Source organism: Condylura cristata, unplaced genomic scaffold (assembly GCF_000260355.1).
Source record: "Condylura cristata isolate star-nosed mole 26May11 unplaced genomic scaffold, ConCri1.0 scaffold00009, whole genome shotgun sequence".
Lineage (NCBI taxonomy): Eukaryota > Metazoa > Chordata > Mammalia > Eulipotyphla > Talpidae > Condylura > Condylura cristata.
The window spans coordinates 26,998,915-27,015,386 of record NW_004567110.1 but is presented as its reverse complement, the minus strand read 5'-3'; the positions used below and the strand labels follow the sequence as shown (position 1 = coordinate 27,015,386).

At 33.1% G+C, this 16,472-nt stretch overlaps 1 protein-coding gene across 2 annotated transcripts in view; it reads left to right on the top strand.

The window, feature by feature from the left end:
- The window catches only part of VPS13B (vacuolar protein sorting 13 homolog B (yeast)), a 561,763-nt gene that overhangs the window by 335,950 nt on the left and 209,341 nt on the right, over positions 1-16,472 (top strand). For both annotated transcript variants that reach the window (XM_004679695.2, XM_004679696.2), the window contains exons 32-33: positions 1,460-1,586; positions 4,295-4,438. In XM_004679695.2, coding sequence (XP_004679752.1) covers positions 1,460-1,586; positions 4,295-4,438 — 271 coding nt within the window. The remainder of the gene's footprint in view (positions 1-1,459; positions 1,587-4,294; positions 4,439-16,472) is intronic.

Below are 16,472 nucleotides of genomic sequence, written 5' to 3'. Positions count from 1 at the left end.
ACCGGATGGTTTCACTCATAGCAGGAGTATAATGGACCAGGGGAGAAAATAACAAAAATAATGAACAACCATAGACCAGAGACATTCTGTGGGGGTGGAGTGGGGAATGGGACCAAAAACGGGGGGGGGGGAAGGGAGGGAAGTGCACGGGACTATGGTGGTGGCACAGGGGTGATTTGGTGATGGGAAACCCGTGGGGATTACAATTGAGATGAAAAAAAAATGTGCAAAATGATGTAAAAATAAACTTTTTAATAAAAAAAATTAACTTTCTTGAAATTCAGTACTTATGTGTCATAGAACAGATGATGCAGTCTGCTTTTTTGGCAGACAACTTACAAATCTCTGCCCACTGAAAAGTTAAAAAAAAATACTAGTATTCTCTAGACTCCTTTGGTAGAAAAGAATATAGAAAGACTCGAATTTTATCTGGGCTTTTACATGAGATAACTTATGCCAATCCTCTGATCTAAACTTTTTTATTTTTTTATATATGGGAATAATAGGGCAATTTATAAGGAATATTAAATTAATAGTTTGAAGGCACTTGACATATGGCTTACTAGTAATATATAAAATTATATTTTATAAAATGAAAACTAAGCATATGGTTAGACTTAAAAGATTCACACTAGCACAAATTTTGTTTTCTGAATGCTTTATAGTTCCATCTTCTGCCACATATGCATATTGAAATTATTAGTGATTATGTGTGTAAATTAGAATTGTGCTAAATAACTCATTAAAGGATAATAAGTATTAAAAAAAGAATTAAAATAGAGATCCAAGCTATTTTAGTATTAACTGACCCTTCAGACTCAATTCTTGAACCTTGTTTTCACTGCATAGGCTTCATCCAGGCTTCAACTTCATTTCTTGTTCAGTAATAATGTCACTAATTATGATCCTTACTTTACCCACAGGGTTTTATTGTGAAAAAACATGCAGTATTAAAGTGACAAAAGCCATTTCACACTCTGTAAAGGCATGGACTCAGATCCTGCTCAGAAATTGAAAAAACGAAATAAAAAGTTAAAGATTAGGAGGATATTCTTATGAACCTTATAAGATTAGAAATATGGTAGTTGTCAAAATGAGGTCAGACATAATAAAAGCAAGAAATTTAAAGATCTCAAAATAGTAAGGTTACTGTTGGTTACACAAAAGGTAGTAAACTACTTGCCAAGAACAAAGGAGTTAAACCGAAAGTAATATGTTGAATGGTCCTAGAGTGTTAATAGAAAATTGATTAATTACATATTGTTTTCTCTGTAATTCTTTGCTTTCATACATCTGGAAAATTGCAGTTATAAAACAGTGACAAGAAAGTATGCAAATAGACAGTAATAATGTGATTTGGCCATACTTGTTTGTAGTAATACAAAGGCTTGTACAAATTTAATGAGCAGTGTCCTTGAAAAATATGAAATAGCTAATAATTTTTTACTTTGTCCTTTAGCATACGACGGCATCAAGAACGAAGAGCAATTCTGACCCCCATTTTAACAGATTTTTCTGTACGAATTACTGGAGCACCTGCCATTATTTTTACCAAAATAATTTCTCCAGAAAATATGCATACTGAGGTTGGAACTTTATTAAGCTTTATTTTAATTTGCATAATTGAACAGCTCCTCTTTATGTTAGGGGTTTTCATAATTTCCATACACACAGAATTAAATTAAATTAGGGTAATTTAAAGAAGTTACTATCAAAACTGAGTTTTTTCTAGTATTGTTCATCTTCTGCTTTACAAGTTATAATTCACTTCATTTTCTTAATAATATTTTTGACTTCTCCTATATAATATTTTTGACTTCTATCATCCTCATTTTACAGATGAGGAAACAGAAACATAGGAGGCCAACAGAACAAATAAGTTGCTCACATTCTCATGAGTAGTAGCAGACAATGTTTTGAAATCAACTGGTGAGACTTGGGATCCTACTCTACTAACCCCCATACCCTTTTTTAATGAAACAGAATACTAAATACTGAAAAATACTAAAACATTTTTCACATGGATTACTGACATAGAAAACTGTACATGAAATAACTTCATTTCACAACATCTTTGTGAGATAAATCCTATTTTGTACATATTTTATAGAAGAGGAAACTTAATTCAAAAGTTAGTTGATTTTATCAGTGTCACATAACCAATAACTGGTGAATCCTGGTATCTTGTCTGACCACTGTGGTGTAGTGCCCGTGTGCTTAGAATAGAAACATGGTCATAAAGTGTGATATATCATAAAACAAATTCTTCATAGAAATTTATTATGTTAAAATCTTCGTAAACTTGGGCCATCCATAGGTTTACAAGAGGTTGTTATGGAAAGTTCAGGAAATTAAAGATCAAATACATCATTCTAAGCCATCCAGTAAAACTTTGCTTTCTTTCTAAAAGCTTTTAAAGAACATTTTTTTTATATGCTATCTTAGTTGATGTTTATAATAACCCTACAGGGAAGTTAGGTTAGATATGGTATCTGTATCCATAAACGGTATATAAAAATGAAGTAAATTTTACCTTTGTCTTACAGTTACTTAGTAGTAACATAATGAAATATATTAAATTCTTCATGTGATACCCTATTTTAAGCTATTTTGATGTGAATCAAGACACAGAAATTGCACTTTAGAATTGCTTTTATTTCCTATTTGACTCACAGAAATATCATATTACTCTGAATTATGAATGCCCTTTTCCTAAAAATACTTATTTACATCCCAAAATACTTATAAAATTCAAAACAGAAGAAAGGATGTGCCTGTCGTCTCTTAATAAACTCATTTTCCAATTAAAAGACTACTAGAAAATTCCCCATTGCCTGGCGAAAAAAGCACGAAGGTAGGATCAGAAAGCCTACGTCTTAATCAACCCAGGCTTCATACAAGGCTATCATCATCAGCCATTTTTGTAAATTCTTTGCACATCAGTTTCATTATACATATTTTAATTGCCTCATATTACCCCAGTTGCTCTCCTAATTGCTCTTAGTATCACACTGATCAATGAAATGAGAAGAAGAATATGAAAAGGCTGTTTCTATAAAAATAGACATTTTCCTTGTTTTATGGCATTAGCTGCTCATTCTGCCAATTGTAGTCATAACTTTAACCTACTAAAATCATAAATCACTAATTTTCACAGTAGGTATGTCAAAGAAATAGAACATAGATACATACCTAGTAAAAATTTCATCCTCTTGGAAAAATATTAAAGTTAAAATTTAATTTTCCTTTATTTCTGAGTCTGCTTTTTTATGCCTTTGCATCATTACTTGAGTAAAGTGAAAATTGTAACTATAATGAGAAATACAGGGAACAAGTGGTGAAGACGTTTGTTCAACTGAGCAAAAGGGATAATCATTTCTGACATGCTGTTCTTTATGACTTTATTAAAAGCTTTTCTAACTTCTCTAGTTAGTATTTGGGCCAATCATAAGTCTCATTAAATTGGTTGACACTAATAAGGAGAAGTTCTGTTGAACGTTTCCAGCATTTGAACATTATCCACATGCACTTCATGACAAGAGGCAGGACTTCTGCTTATTAAGTGAAGCTTCTGGATTGTTTTTCATAATGTTTTCCTTCTCTGAATGGTTTTCCAACAATGAATGTTCAAATGACTCATTTTTTAGAACAGCATTAGTTAAGTACTGGACATTTATCTTATGCTGCCAAGATTTTAACAGTGTGAAGAAAAAGTAAAATTAATTATAGTCTCGCTATCTTTGGCTTCAGCACTCTATTTTGTTATAAATCATTTGGACTATATCCTTTTGAGAAAACTCAAACCATCCACTTGTGATTATAACTGCTTGCCTACAATTGCCTGTTTGCATGTCTCTCCAACTACATCTTTATGATAGTAAAAAGTAGTCTAGTATTAGTGAGTGCATTGTCCTTGCAAGATGCTTACTAAGTATTTGTTGGTTTGAAATTTTGTTTTTGTTAAAGAATTACATCATCTTGTATATATTGAAACGATGATAATGGTTTGTTATGAAAAAGTCAAATGTATAAGAAAAGATGAAAAAGTCTTATTGTTTGTTGCTTTGTAAATAGGGCCTGATGCATAGCAGATCCTCATAAACATTTATTAAATCAATCCATTACACTATGTGTAGTGATTGGTCTCACTGTTTCTGCTAGTCTCATTTACATATGAACTTGAGTCCCCAGGAGACTTCATCAAAATAATGTAGGTCAAATAAATAGAAATGACAAATTATCATCTAATGACTATCAGGTTTTTTATCTATATACAACCTTTTTTATCCTTCAGGAGATTTTAGTGTGTGGCCATTCCTTGGAAGTAAATATAACCACAAACCTGGATTTCTTCCTAAATGTGGCTCAAGTTCAACTCTTACATCACTTAATAGTAGCAAATATGACTGGACTGGAACCATCAAACAAGGCCACAGAGGTAACTATTACCTGATTTTGATTAAATCTAAATGCATTTATGCCAACTTTACATTCATAATGAGAATAATGAATGCTTTGTACCAGATATTCTGTTGAATATATTTAATTTTATTCAAAATATGATCAACAAATCATTTTGAATTAATGTTCCTTATTTTTTATTTGTTCTTTTTCTCCAATAATTTATCATGCATCACTGCACAATTGCTGTAACCTTTGCTCAGAAAAACCTTTTAAAATGGATGTTAATATCCTGTAGCAATTTTTAAATTACAATGCAAGAAACCTGGTATTGCTCTCACTTACTCATATATGCTACAGGAATAGGGCCTTTTTTGGAAGTGAATTTTGTAAGAGTGCTATGGGAATATCTTCAATAAATAACCTTATAGAGCATTCCTTTCCCATGCTCAGTAAAGAATGGACACAATCATAAAAGTTGAATGCCTGCCTAGAATTTTAATTCTGATCCTGTGTTCATTGGAAGCCTCTGTTGTAACCACAGAACATGTCAGCAAAGAAAGCTGCTTGTAGATGCTTGCAATATATTTTTCTATTTTTTGTCTCCATACTTCTATAATCATAAATGATTTTGAGCAAATCTATAAAAACTCAAATGAAGAATCTATCTTTAAATAAAACGTTGCCTTAATTTTTTCTTGAGGTAAGCAATTTTATTCTTTTAAGAAGGAAAAGAAGAAGTATTTCTGAGAGCTGCATGGTATAAGGCCATGTGCCAGGTGTTTTCATGTAAGTCAGGTCATATATCTTCAAGCGTGTAGTCACAACCCCATGAAGTGGTCATGGGCATTGTCACTATTTTAAGCAATAGGATCTTGGGTCTCAGATACAGTAAGTAATGTGCCTGAAATTATGTATAGATAGATAGATTTTAATTTTAAGATAGATAGATAGATAGATAGATAGATAGATTTTGAATTTAAATCTTTCCATTCATTGTTTTTCTCCACAGTTCATGTACATTTTACACTTGTCTTTCATTTTGTTTAAAAATAACTAAGATGATAAAACTTTTAATTTTCATGAATAGAGATTTCTAACTATATTATCTTATTATGCATGGTATCTGTACATTATCATTTTTTAAGGATTGTAGAACTACATATTCTCTAAAATACTGACTTTTTCTCAGTATACTTTAGACAGTGCTTACAAGTGTAATTATTTCATACAAAAATAAGCAAAACAACAAAAAAAATTCCACATGGCATTTTTTAAAAAGATTTATTTATTGGCCCTCCCTGGTGGCGCAGCGGGTTAAAGCACAGCACTGAGAATCTGAGGCCGCTTCCGCATGAGTTTGATTCCCGCCTGCCCCGGAGGTGACCACATGGCGTGGCAGACCTCTCTTGACCCACCCGCTGCTCCCCTCAGCAGTGTACTTCGTCAATCTGCCTGTTCTGCTCCCCACTCTGTCTCTGGTGAAGGCTCTCACCATCCCTGCACCTCTGGCCTGTACCCCAGTTCTGTATGCACAAATAAATAAATTAAAAAAAAAAAGATTTATTTATTTACTTACTTATTTTACTGGGGTACAGACCACAGGTGCAGGGTAGTAAGAGAATTCACCAGAGAAAGAGCTGGGAGCAGAACTGGCAGATTGACTATGATACACTGCTGAAAGGAACAGCGGGCAGGACAGAAGTTATGCCATGTGGGTCACCTCCCTATCTGGGGATCGAACTTGTATTGCAGTAGCTGTGGATAGCTTCATAATACTGTGCTTTAATCCTTTCTGCCACTAGGGAGGCCCGCTCATGACATATTTTAAATGAATTCCATGAAGCAAATTGGGTTGGAGAAGCGCTTAAACTCCTCTGTTATTTGTGCCAATTGTATTAATCTCACATTTCAGTGAAATTTAGCTCTTAAATTACTGACATGTCTTAAGAATTTATAGAACTTAAGCAAATTGATTACTACTTGCCTACACAGTTCCAATATCTAAGAAAAGGACCTGATTTCAGTAAATAAAGGAATATTCACATACATTTCTAGGAACCATTACTTCAGTGTTGTCATTTTTGGTGTCAAAAATGGCAGCTATGCAGTTTTTGCTATTCTAGAAATGTTTTCTGACCCTTTGCTCTTTCATGGAAATGATATTTTAAAAAGACATCATTTGTGGGGTCCTCCCTGGTAGCGCAGTGGGTTGAAGTTCAGCACTATGAAGCCTCAGCCACCTCTGCCTGAGTTCAATCCCTCGACAGGGATTGAATCCTGGACTCACATGGCCTTCCTGTCTTGCCTGCTGCTCCCGTCAGCAGTGTACCTTGTCATTCTCCCTGTTCTGCTCCCCATTCTGTCTCTGATGAACCCTCTTACTGCTCCTGCACCTCTGGCCTGTACCCCAGTTCTGTAAGCATAATAAATAAATCTTTTTTAAAAAACACATCATTTACAAGAAAAATGGTTAAAATGTTAAGTTTTATTTTTTGTACATGTACCACAATATAAAAGTATAATTTCTATGAAGGATAATAACTTTGATATCTTGGTCCTTTCATAGGACCAAGATATCAAAGGAGAGATTTCATAGACATACCCCACTGGTCTCAGTGGGGTATGTCTATGAAATTAATTTCCTTAAGTTATCAAGTTGTAGGTGTAGTGTTCCCAGTGTGCCCTTTTTTTTTTTTTTTTTTTTTTTTTTTTTTTTAATGTAGAGTAGTGTCTTAAAAACCTTTTCAAATAATTGGGAATATTCAATTTTGACACTAAATTCAAACTATACAAGTAGTAGTTTTTCAAAGGTTATTTGCAAATTCCAAAGTCAAACCTGAAACAATATCATTGAATATTTCTTATACTGTTATAGTAATTCCATGAGTGTCTCTCACATACTGAATTGGACCTTGTATGATCTTTATTTTTATGTTCAAAATTTTTTTACGGTAACATTGATTTGCATCATTATTAATACTTTTGCTTTTAGGAGTTCTACCACCAAAGCATTCATAATGTACCACCATAACCCATTGTGCCTGTTCCCCACTTTGTGCTGGCTCCTCTATGAATGTAATGTGCCTTTATTACCCTTTTAATTTCTGTGGGGTTTTAGTGATATTAATTTTTCATTTATGGTATTTTTAATTTGATTCTTCTCTCCTTTTCTTATTTTTAAGTTAGTCTGTCCAAAGAGTCACTGATATTACTCATCTTTTTAACAAATTATCTTTTGGGTTCATTGATTTTCCTATGTTTGCTTCCTGCTTTATATTTTATTGATTCCTGTTCTAAGTCTTGTTATTTATTTCCTTCTGACTACCTTGAGTGGTGGCTATATGCTGCATAACTGTTGACAGAGTTTCATTGGAAAGGTTAATTTTAATAATTATTTGGGAACATGATAGGGAATTTTTGTTAGTGGAAGAAATATATCTATACTATAAGCAGAGGATAAGAAAAAAATAGATAAATCCTTGGAAATAAAAGTACAAACAGTGGAATAATCTAAAGATTAACTTCAGAACTATATGTAATATTAATTTTAATTATATGGGTCACTGATGCATGATGAAAAATTTAAATTCACTGTTTAAAGAGAAGTATTACAAATAAAAAAATGACTAGCTAAGGGACCAGGCAGGTTATTCCCCTTGTTGAACAGTATTTTTCCAGTATTTTCACTCTAAAAATGTGTGCCAGATAGGATTTAGCCAGTAAACAAAGCAGCTTGTATTTGCACTCTGAATTTCTTTGTCCTCTTCAAACACTATAATATCCATGTGTTCTGGCTCCCATATTTAGTGTCCACCTTTTAAATTAACCTCTTCTCATTTCTTTATAAATATTATGACAGGGTTAATAAGTACATAAGAAAAAATACCATCTTAAAATATAATTTTTAAAAAGCCAAATTCATTCCACATTCCAAAGTACCCAGGCCTTGGAGACATTATGGCTTATATTCCAGACCACCACTCAAAAGTGAGTATCACAAAATGATACGTCACTTGAATTCTTTGCAGTGTACAGTAATGCTGTTTCCACTATACTCTTTTCTGTTAAGTTGCATAAGCATTATATCTATAAAAACCAGTGTGCATACTTTAAAGTCCTTTTTGCTGAAAAATGTTAATCATTATCTGAGACTCAAGCAAGTTGTAATCTCTCTGCTGGTGGAATGTCTTGCCTCAGTGTTGATGACTAATGACTTAACAAGGTGGTGGTTGCTGAAGGTTCAGGTAGCTATGGGAATGTCTTATTTTAAGACAACAATGTCATTTGCCATGTTGCCATGTTGACCCTTCCTTGAAACATTTCTATGTAGCATTTGGTATTGTTTGGTAGCATTTTACCCACATTCAGCTACTATCAAAACTGCAGTGAATCCTCTCAAACTCTGGTGCTGCTTTGTCAGCTAAGTTTATATAATATTGTAAACTCTGTTGTCATTTCAACAGTGTCCACAGCAGTTATAAGATTTCATCCCAAGAAACTATTTTATTTGCTCATTCATAACTTTTCATCTGTTCTAGTTTTGTGGTAAGGTTATAGCAATTCAGTCACAAATTCAGGCCCCACTTCTAATAATAGTTCCCATGCTATTTCTATATGTCTACTGTTACTGCTGAAATCTTGAACCCAGAATACTTCTCCTTTTGGGTTTGAACCAATTTCTTTCAAATATTCTGTTACTGTCTATCTTTTCACCTCATTACCCTGACTCATCAGAAAAATCACTATGACAGCTATAGCCGCATGAAATTTTTTGGTTAAATTATAGGACTTGAAATCAAAATGGTTTCATGATACAGAGACTGCACATGGATGTGGTGTTAGCAAGCATGAAAACAATATCACTCTTCTTTTATCAAGATATTTCCATCAGAGCTCTTAGGTGCATTGTCAATTTGCAGTAATATTTTGAGAGGAATATTTTTTTCTGAACAGTGATCTTAGCCACTTTTAACTCTTATCTGTTTCTTCTAGTATTTGTCTCCATATTTTTGAATAGAGTGAATAAGTTACCAACTCTGAATTTATTCATCTTAATATTTATCTAATTGTTTGCTATTTATTATTGAGAATTGCATATTTTATACTTTCTTTTTTTTTTTAAGATCTATTTATGCGTATAAGAATTGGGGTGTAGTCCAGAGGTGTGGGGGGTGAAATGATTCACAAGAAACAATGTGGGGAGCAGAAGAGGCAGATGAACTGAAATACACTGCTGAAGAGGCAGGTGAGACAGGGAGCAGCATTGCTGCATATGGGTTGACTCTCTGTGTGATCCAGTTCATGTTGCAGTGGCTGTCAATGGTTTGATAGTGCTGTATCTGTAACCCCCACACCACTATGGAGGCCCCATCATTTACACTTCCTTTGTACAGTTCCATCTCCCCAGTATTCTTATATTACACTTTAAGTCAGTATGAATTGCTTACTGCATAGTAATGTGGTTGTATTTCCTATCTTTATACATTTTTATTTTTCTTCAGTTTAAATATTACCACATATTTATTTGCTCAGTTTTTAAAAATCTTTACATCTCTTTTCTTCTCTCATTTAATCTCCAACTCCTACTTAATTGTCCATAATACCTGACAATTTAATTTTTCACTCTTTGAATCTTAAAAGAACATTTCCAAGTTTCACCTGAAAAAAGTACTCTTTCATCATTCTCCACTTTGGACTAGTAGATCTCTGGACATGCCACATCTTTGCCACAAAAGGACAAGATTAGAGAAAATTGTATTTTCAGAGGTTAATGTAAAGAGTTTTAGAGAAATTATAAGGTATCAAATAAGATATTTTTATAAAAATAAATGAGTAAATTTCAAAATCTTCATCCCACATATAATTTTACATATTTTCAGTTCCTATACATACCTAATATCATTTACTTGGGTGTTCTTAAAATTTCCTATGCAATAAAATAGAGCATTGTGGACTTTTTTTGCTATGGAATATGAGTTTATGCCATATATAATGGTGTTAAAGGTTTTGGGTGTTATTGCTGCTATTTTAACTTGGAAATAATCTTTGTAGATATGCTTCATTTTAGGGATAGAAATTCTTGGTTTTTAGTAGACGGTGAACAGTTTTTGCCAGTCATACTTAACCAACCTAAGAATTTGTAGAAAAATTGGAAGTCAGAAGTTGATAGTAAAAATATGGGAAAAGAACTTTGGGTGGTATAGCAGCAATGTTTTTGGAGTAGAGCTTTGAGCAATATACGGGAAAGGGGATACAGTAGACACTGAGAACATATATGAACAGAAATACAGTTTGATGAAGAGAATTGAGACTGGCATGGGAGAGGATGTTTCTGAACTAGCTTATGTCATGGCTTTCTAACTTGAAGTAGGTGTGAAGGGAATGTGTCAGATCAGAGGTTACAAACTTCTGTATTTAGGAAAGGAGATAGACTTTGGGTGCTGTACATGTGGAAACTTCCCATTGGTGTTTCTCTACTAATTATTTCCCTTCTGTAACCAGGTAACTGCCTGGTTATTGCGTGTAATGCTGCCATAAATAAAGGCTTCAATAAAATAGGGTTTCAGTCAGAGCCATTTGAATAAGAGGTCCTGGGAGAAACATGCCTGGAATTTCTTTAATTCTAGCCTAGAAAAGATATTAATTATTTTACTGCCTATTTTTTTTTCCAAGGGAAAAATTTCTTAGGAACATTGAACTGTCATACCTGTCTAAATTTTAGCTAGGCCTTCTAAACATTAAAATACTGTAGGTTCCCTTGATAAACAAGATTCTGCTGAGAGAACATTTCATAGTTACTAAAGGAAGAAGCTAAACATCATGAAAAACAAATATTAAAAAATTTTAGTTTCATACTGATATCTTTCCATTACAGAATTCTTGACCAGAAATTCAGTGAATGGATTAAATTCTTTAGGTACTATTAAAATGTTCTATTCTAGTCTTGTTTGGCAGTATTCATTGAGAGTTTATTATAAAGCAGATTATATTGGCTATAAACTGACAAAAGTATGAAAATTAAATACATTGTAACCCTGCCTAGGATGTTAAAATCTGCTTGGGAAAACAAACAAATGAACTATTTTCTAACTAAGAAGCAAAGCAATAAATGGAAGTGTTATATTGTAGAGGGCTTTGAATACTAGACTGAAATTTTTGTTTTAAGTAAGTAGTCAGTAAAGAGCAGCTCAAGTTACTTAAACTAGAGAATAATTTAAATAGGTACTTTAAATACTTTGAAGCCAAACCATTGTAGACTGAAACACTCAGTTGTACTCATGCATTGCTAGTAAATGCATCAAACATCAAAGCTGTATTTTCCCTATTCTAATGTAACAAAATATATTTCTTCCTAATACAGTCTCAAATTATTTCAGTTAGGATTTGAAATATCTGTTGCTTGTATTACCCATTGTTTCCAGAGACTACAATTTTTCTATTTAAATAAAAAGAGCACATATTTAAAATTGACTAAATAGAAGGGTGAGAGCTAAGATTGCCCTGGGTTATGTTCAGTTGACTGCAGTAATTACCCTGTTATTCCTGAATAGCAAGTAATCATCTTATTAAGCCTACTTACAGACGTAGTATATGTAAGGAGTAACACATGCTCATTTTCAAATCAGTGTTTAAGAGTAAATAAGACTTTTGTAGCAAAATAAAAAACATATTTTTAGGGGCAAAGAATAGAACCACATCATTGGAGATCTGAAGGTGGAGGTTCTTTGATCCAAATACTACATATCCTGGAGAAGAATGTCGAAACTTACAGCAGTAATTGAGCAATCTTTCCTTTGCTTTTTCTTCTTCCTCCTCCACTTAACCACTTGGTTGTAGGCGCTTCCTTAGTTTTCCTTTGCCTTTAGTATCGAGTACTTCCTCACTTGGTAACCTCTCCCATGCTTTCTTGCTCTCGTTAGTAAGTAAAAATAATATTTCTTAAGGATAATCTCATTTATAAAAATTTACTTTAGCTCCTGTAAATTTACTTACTTGGTATTTTTTTTTCAATATTTATAAACTGACAGGTATTTTCACCAAAATAAGATTTCTTTTACACCAGAAAAAGATTGGGCCTCTCTGCAACAATCTCAAAAATAAATACCTAAATTACTATATCCAACTGTCTATGAAACATGATAAAATTAAATTTTAAAAAAGTCAGTTCTCTCTGGTGGCACAAGGGGTTAAGTCACAGTGCTATGAAGCTACCCTCAGCCACTGCAGCATGAGTTTGATCCCTGGCCAGGTAGGTGACCCACTTGGTGCAGCAGACTTCTCCTGTCTTGCCCACTGCTCCCTTCAGCAGTGTATTTCAGTAAATCCACCTGTTTTGCTCCCTACTCTGTCTCTGGTGAATACCCTCACCCCCCACACCTCTGGGCTATACCCCAGCTCTTATAAGCACAAGTAAATGAATCTTTAAAAAAAAATTGTTAAGCTGGCCAGAATAGGTAAAGTTCTGTTAGCTCTAACTACATCTTCAATTTCTGTAAGTTCTTGTTCTTTCAGACTAACATTCCATCTCATCCCTTGTGTTCTTCTGTCATGATATTTCTTTCTATCCCTGATAAATTATAAGCCTTCATTCTGACCCTGAACTCTGCCCCTTCAGTAACTTTTCCTACCTCATTTACTTTTCTCAATTTTTGGTGTTGTCTTTTAATAGATTCCTCATTGCTCTATAAAGATGCTTTTATATAAGGACGAATGCTCTAGGAAAGTAGATTATAACTAATTCATTAGTATCTTTCCTTAGTTAAAAAATATATAAATTTACCGATTGTTCAAAATAACAGCGCTCATGATTGCTTGGTTTTCTATCAGTTATACTTTTCTTAACAAGCACACTTCTGGACTTTCAGTTAGTGTTGCATAAAAAGAATCAACATTTTAAGAATATTAACATCACAGCCATGGGAATGTATATAATTCTCATCTAAGAGTTCATGAATTTTAAAATTGCTTATTTCCAGAACTTTGGCTCTACATCAAAGGTTTTCTGCAGCAAATGACTAAAAATCCTTTTACATAGTATAGAAGTATATAAAATAAACACCAAAGCCTATACACCCAATAACCTTCCTTTAAAGATTCCTAGGCTTAGCAAATGTTCCTCAGGTGTCCTTCCACTTTTCTTTCTAAATATTGACCCATTCAAAATGCACCTTTGGTAGCCCAGGGAAAAGGAAACATTCTACATTTTGATTGTTGTGGTGGTTTCATCTCAAAACACATTTTTAAAAACCTATCCAACTGCACGTTTTTAAAGAATGAATATTATTACTTACAAATTATGCTTCAGTAAATCTCTTTTAAAAATGTTCATCCAGTCAAGAACCCAACCATGGAAGTTATTAAAGTCCACTGTCAACAGTGGTTTCCACTAGTGTCAGTATCTTTATGCTGATATTCTAACATTAGCAAGCCAAATATCACTAAGCAGTGTTCTGTGAAAAATGAGTTCATTTAAAAACTTAAAGAAATATTTTAAGAGTAAAATGTACCGTTAGTTATAGAACTTCTATACATAAGATTTTGGTAATAATTGAATGAATCATAATGAAAATTAAAAATTAGCATCAATATAATAAACTTAATGTAAATTTTACATAAATATTAACTGGTTAAAATATAACTGATTTTTCAGCTCTTTATTTGTGATGAAGTTTTGGCAGAAAAGTTTATATTATGCTATGTCAGGATCTAGTCTGAAATCATTTGCCGACTTGTAACAAATGTCTATTGTACATTTATGAGACAGATAGTAAAGGAGTGTACTAGATAGTGTCATTATTTTAGAAATAACAGCAAGAAATAGATACATAAAAAAGGAATATTCTTTATAATTTTCATATTACTGAAAACATCTACCAAGATCCCAATGGGCAAACAAGTATGTAAAAGCAAGAGGAAGTAAGAGTAGTAGATGAAATAGATTTTTCAATCTAGGTAATGATCATAGTTTGTGAGTGATAATTAAACTAGTACAACCTTTTTAATATGTATTTTGGTAGTATGTCTCAATAGCAATAAAATTCTCAGTTTTCTTAGTAACTTTGCTTCAAAAAAATGTCCTAAATTTTCACAAGAAATATATGATACTTATACAGTCATACTTTGTAAAGTATCTTATTTTTAAGATAAGTATATACCAAAGTTGATGGTATGAGATAGCTGCAGAAATACTGCTATGATATATAGTAAAACCTAAATTTTTAAAAATATATAACTTGCTTTGGATAGAATTGTATATAACTACTCTAAGAAACAAGAGGACAATATGACCTTGAACTTAGTCATCCATCACATTGAAAGATTTATAAACTTTTCTACCCTCAGTTCTGCTAGACTTTGTTGTTTTATGAAGACATAGTGAATAAGTAATGCTAGCATCAGCTCAGGCTTAATTGTTAAACAGAAGAAATGTTTTGTCTCTTCCCTTTTCTCTCTCCCTTTTGTTGGTTACAAAATATTAGTCCTGAAACTAATATTAAATATTAAATATTCAGTCCTGAATATTTATTTCTTAGCTGTTGTTAGATTGTTAATGGATACAGTGTGCCCAGAAAAAAATTACCTATCTTGGTATGCTGCATTTTGCTTTCTGATGCAATAGATATTAACAATATTTTTTAAATAATATAATTCCCTGGAAAACTGCACTTTGTTCAGTCAATTAGGCCCATGTACGAGGAAGGAGAAGAAAGGGACAGAGAAGAAAAATTTCTTCCTGTAATATTTTGGCAGTTTTCTTCACATTGTTTCTTGCAGCATAGTGGTTAGTAAAAATGGGCAGAAGCATACATACTATTATATATTATACAAACATACTATTCATTTCAAATGATAGTTCATGTTTGTGTTTCACATATTTAGTCTATCAGTTGTTCTCATAGTAATCCCAGTGATTTTCAAATCCCGGGGATTTGAAAACTGTATCGTAGAAGAATAGAGTAACAAGGGTATGAATGGAGCCTGGAAAAGAACCTAGGTCAACTGACCTGATCATTACCATCTCATAAGCAAAAGGAAAGTGTTGGGATTGGGTGGCAAAGTAGTTGACTATATGAGGGGAGATGCTGGCAAGAACTAATCTAAAGTTTTTAAAACCTAACTAGAATTACTTCTTTATGATCTTTGATGAGAATATAAGGGCTTTCCTTTCAAAGAAAGACCTAACGTTTCTTTCTGTGAATAATCACAGGAACTGCTGCTATTGTTACTAAGCACAACCCTGGGAATAATGATCTACTCACCTCAGTGGACCCTTCATGTAATTTTCTGAGCATAATTCTTTAACTTTGTTCTCTTCTATTAACTTTTTCTTTAAGGTAGTATTCTTTTGAGTTGTTTCTCCAATCGGCTATAATATCTTTGGCTACAAATTACAGAAAATCTAAAGAATAAGAAAATAATTGGCTCTCATAACTTTGAAATCCAAAAGTAGAGGAGAGTTTAGAGTTGTCTCAGCCTCTTTTTTTTTCTGCTATCATTAGCCTGTGTGGTGATACTGGGGCTATAATTGAGTTCCTGTCTACAAGTCTGCACTTCACACCAGGTAAGGACATTTCCTCTCAGAAGTCCTGAGAATACCTCTTTCTATGAATTTTTAAGCCAAATTGGGTCTCATGCCCCCTCCTGAACCAACCCCTCTGTTTTAGGCATTTCCTGGTCTGTTTGTATTAGACCTAAATTTCTGAACCAATTACAGAAAGGAGACCTATATACACCCAAGGGCCCTGGGGCTAACTTCTCCTGAGACACCTAGTTGAGGTGTTTCTGGTGCTTCCTGGAAAACAGTAGATTTCTCTAATAATAAGGGACACTAGAATGATTGATGGGTAGATAAATAATGTCTGCTTCAATTATTTGGGTTTTGTTTTTTCATCTGTTAGCTTTAAGGTCAGTATTTAAAAGTTTGAGCTTTAATGTAAGTTGAGCCGTTAGTGACCTGATCTGGAACTTAGTCAGGTTCCTTAGCCGTCTGTGTCTATAAGGATTCAAAATACTTCCTACTTCGTAAGGATTCAAAATAATGTAGTGTCTTAGTATATAAGGTCTCAAGA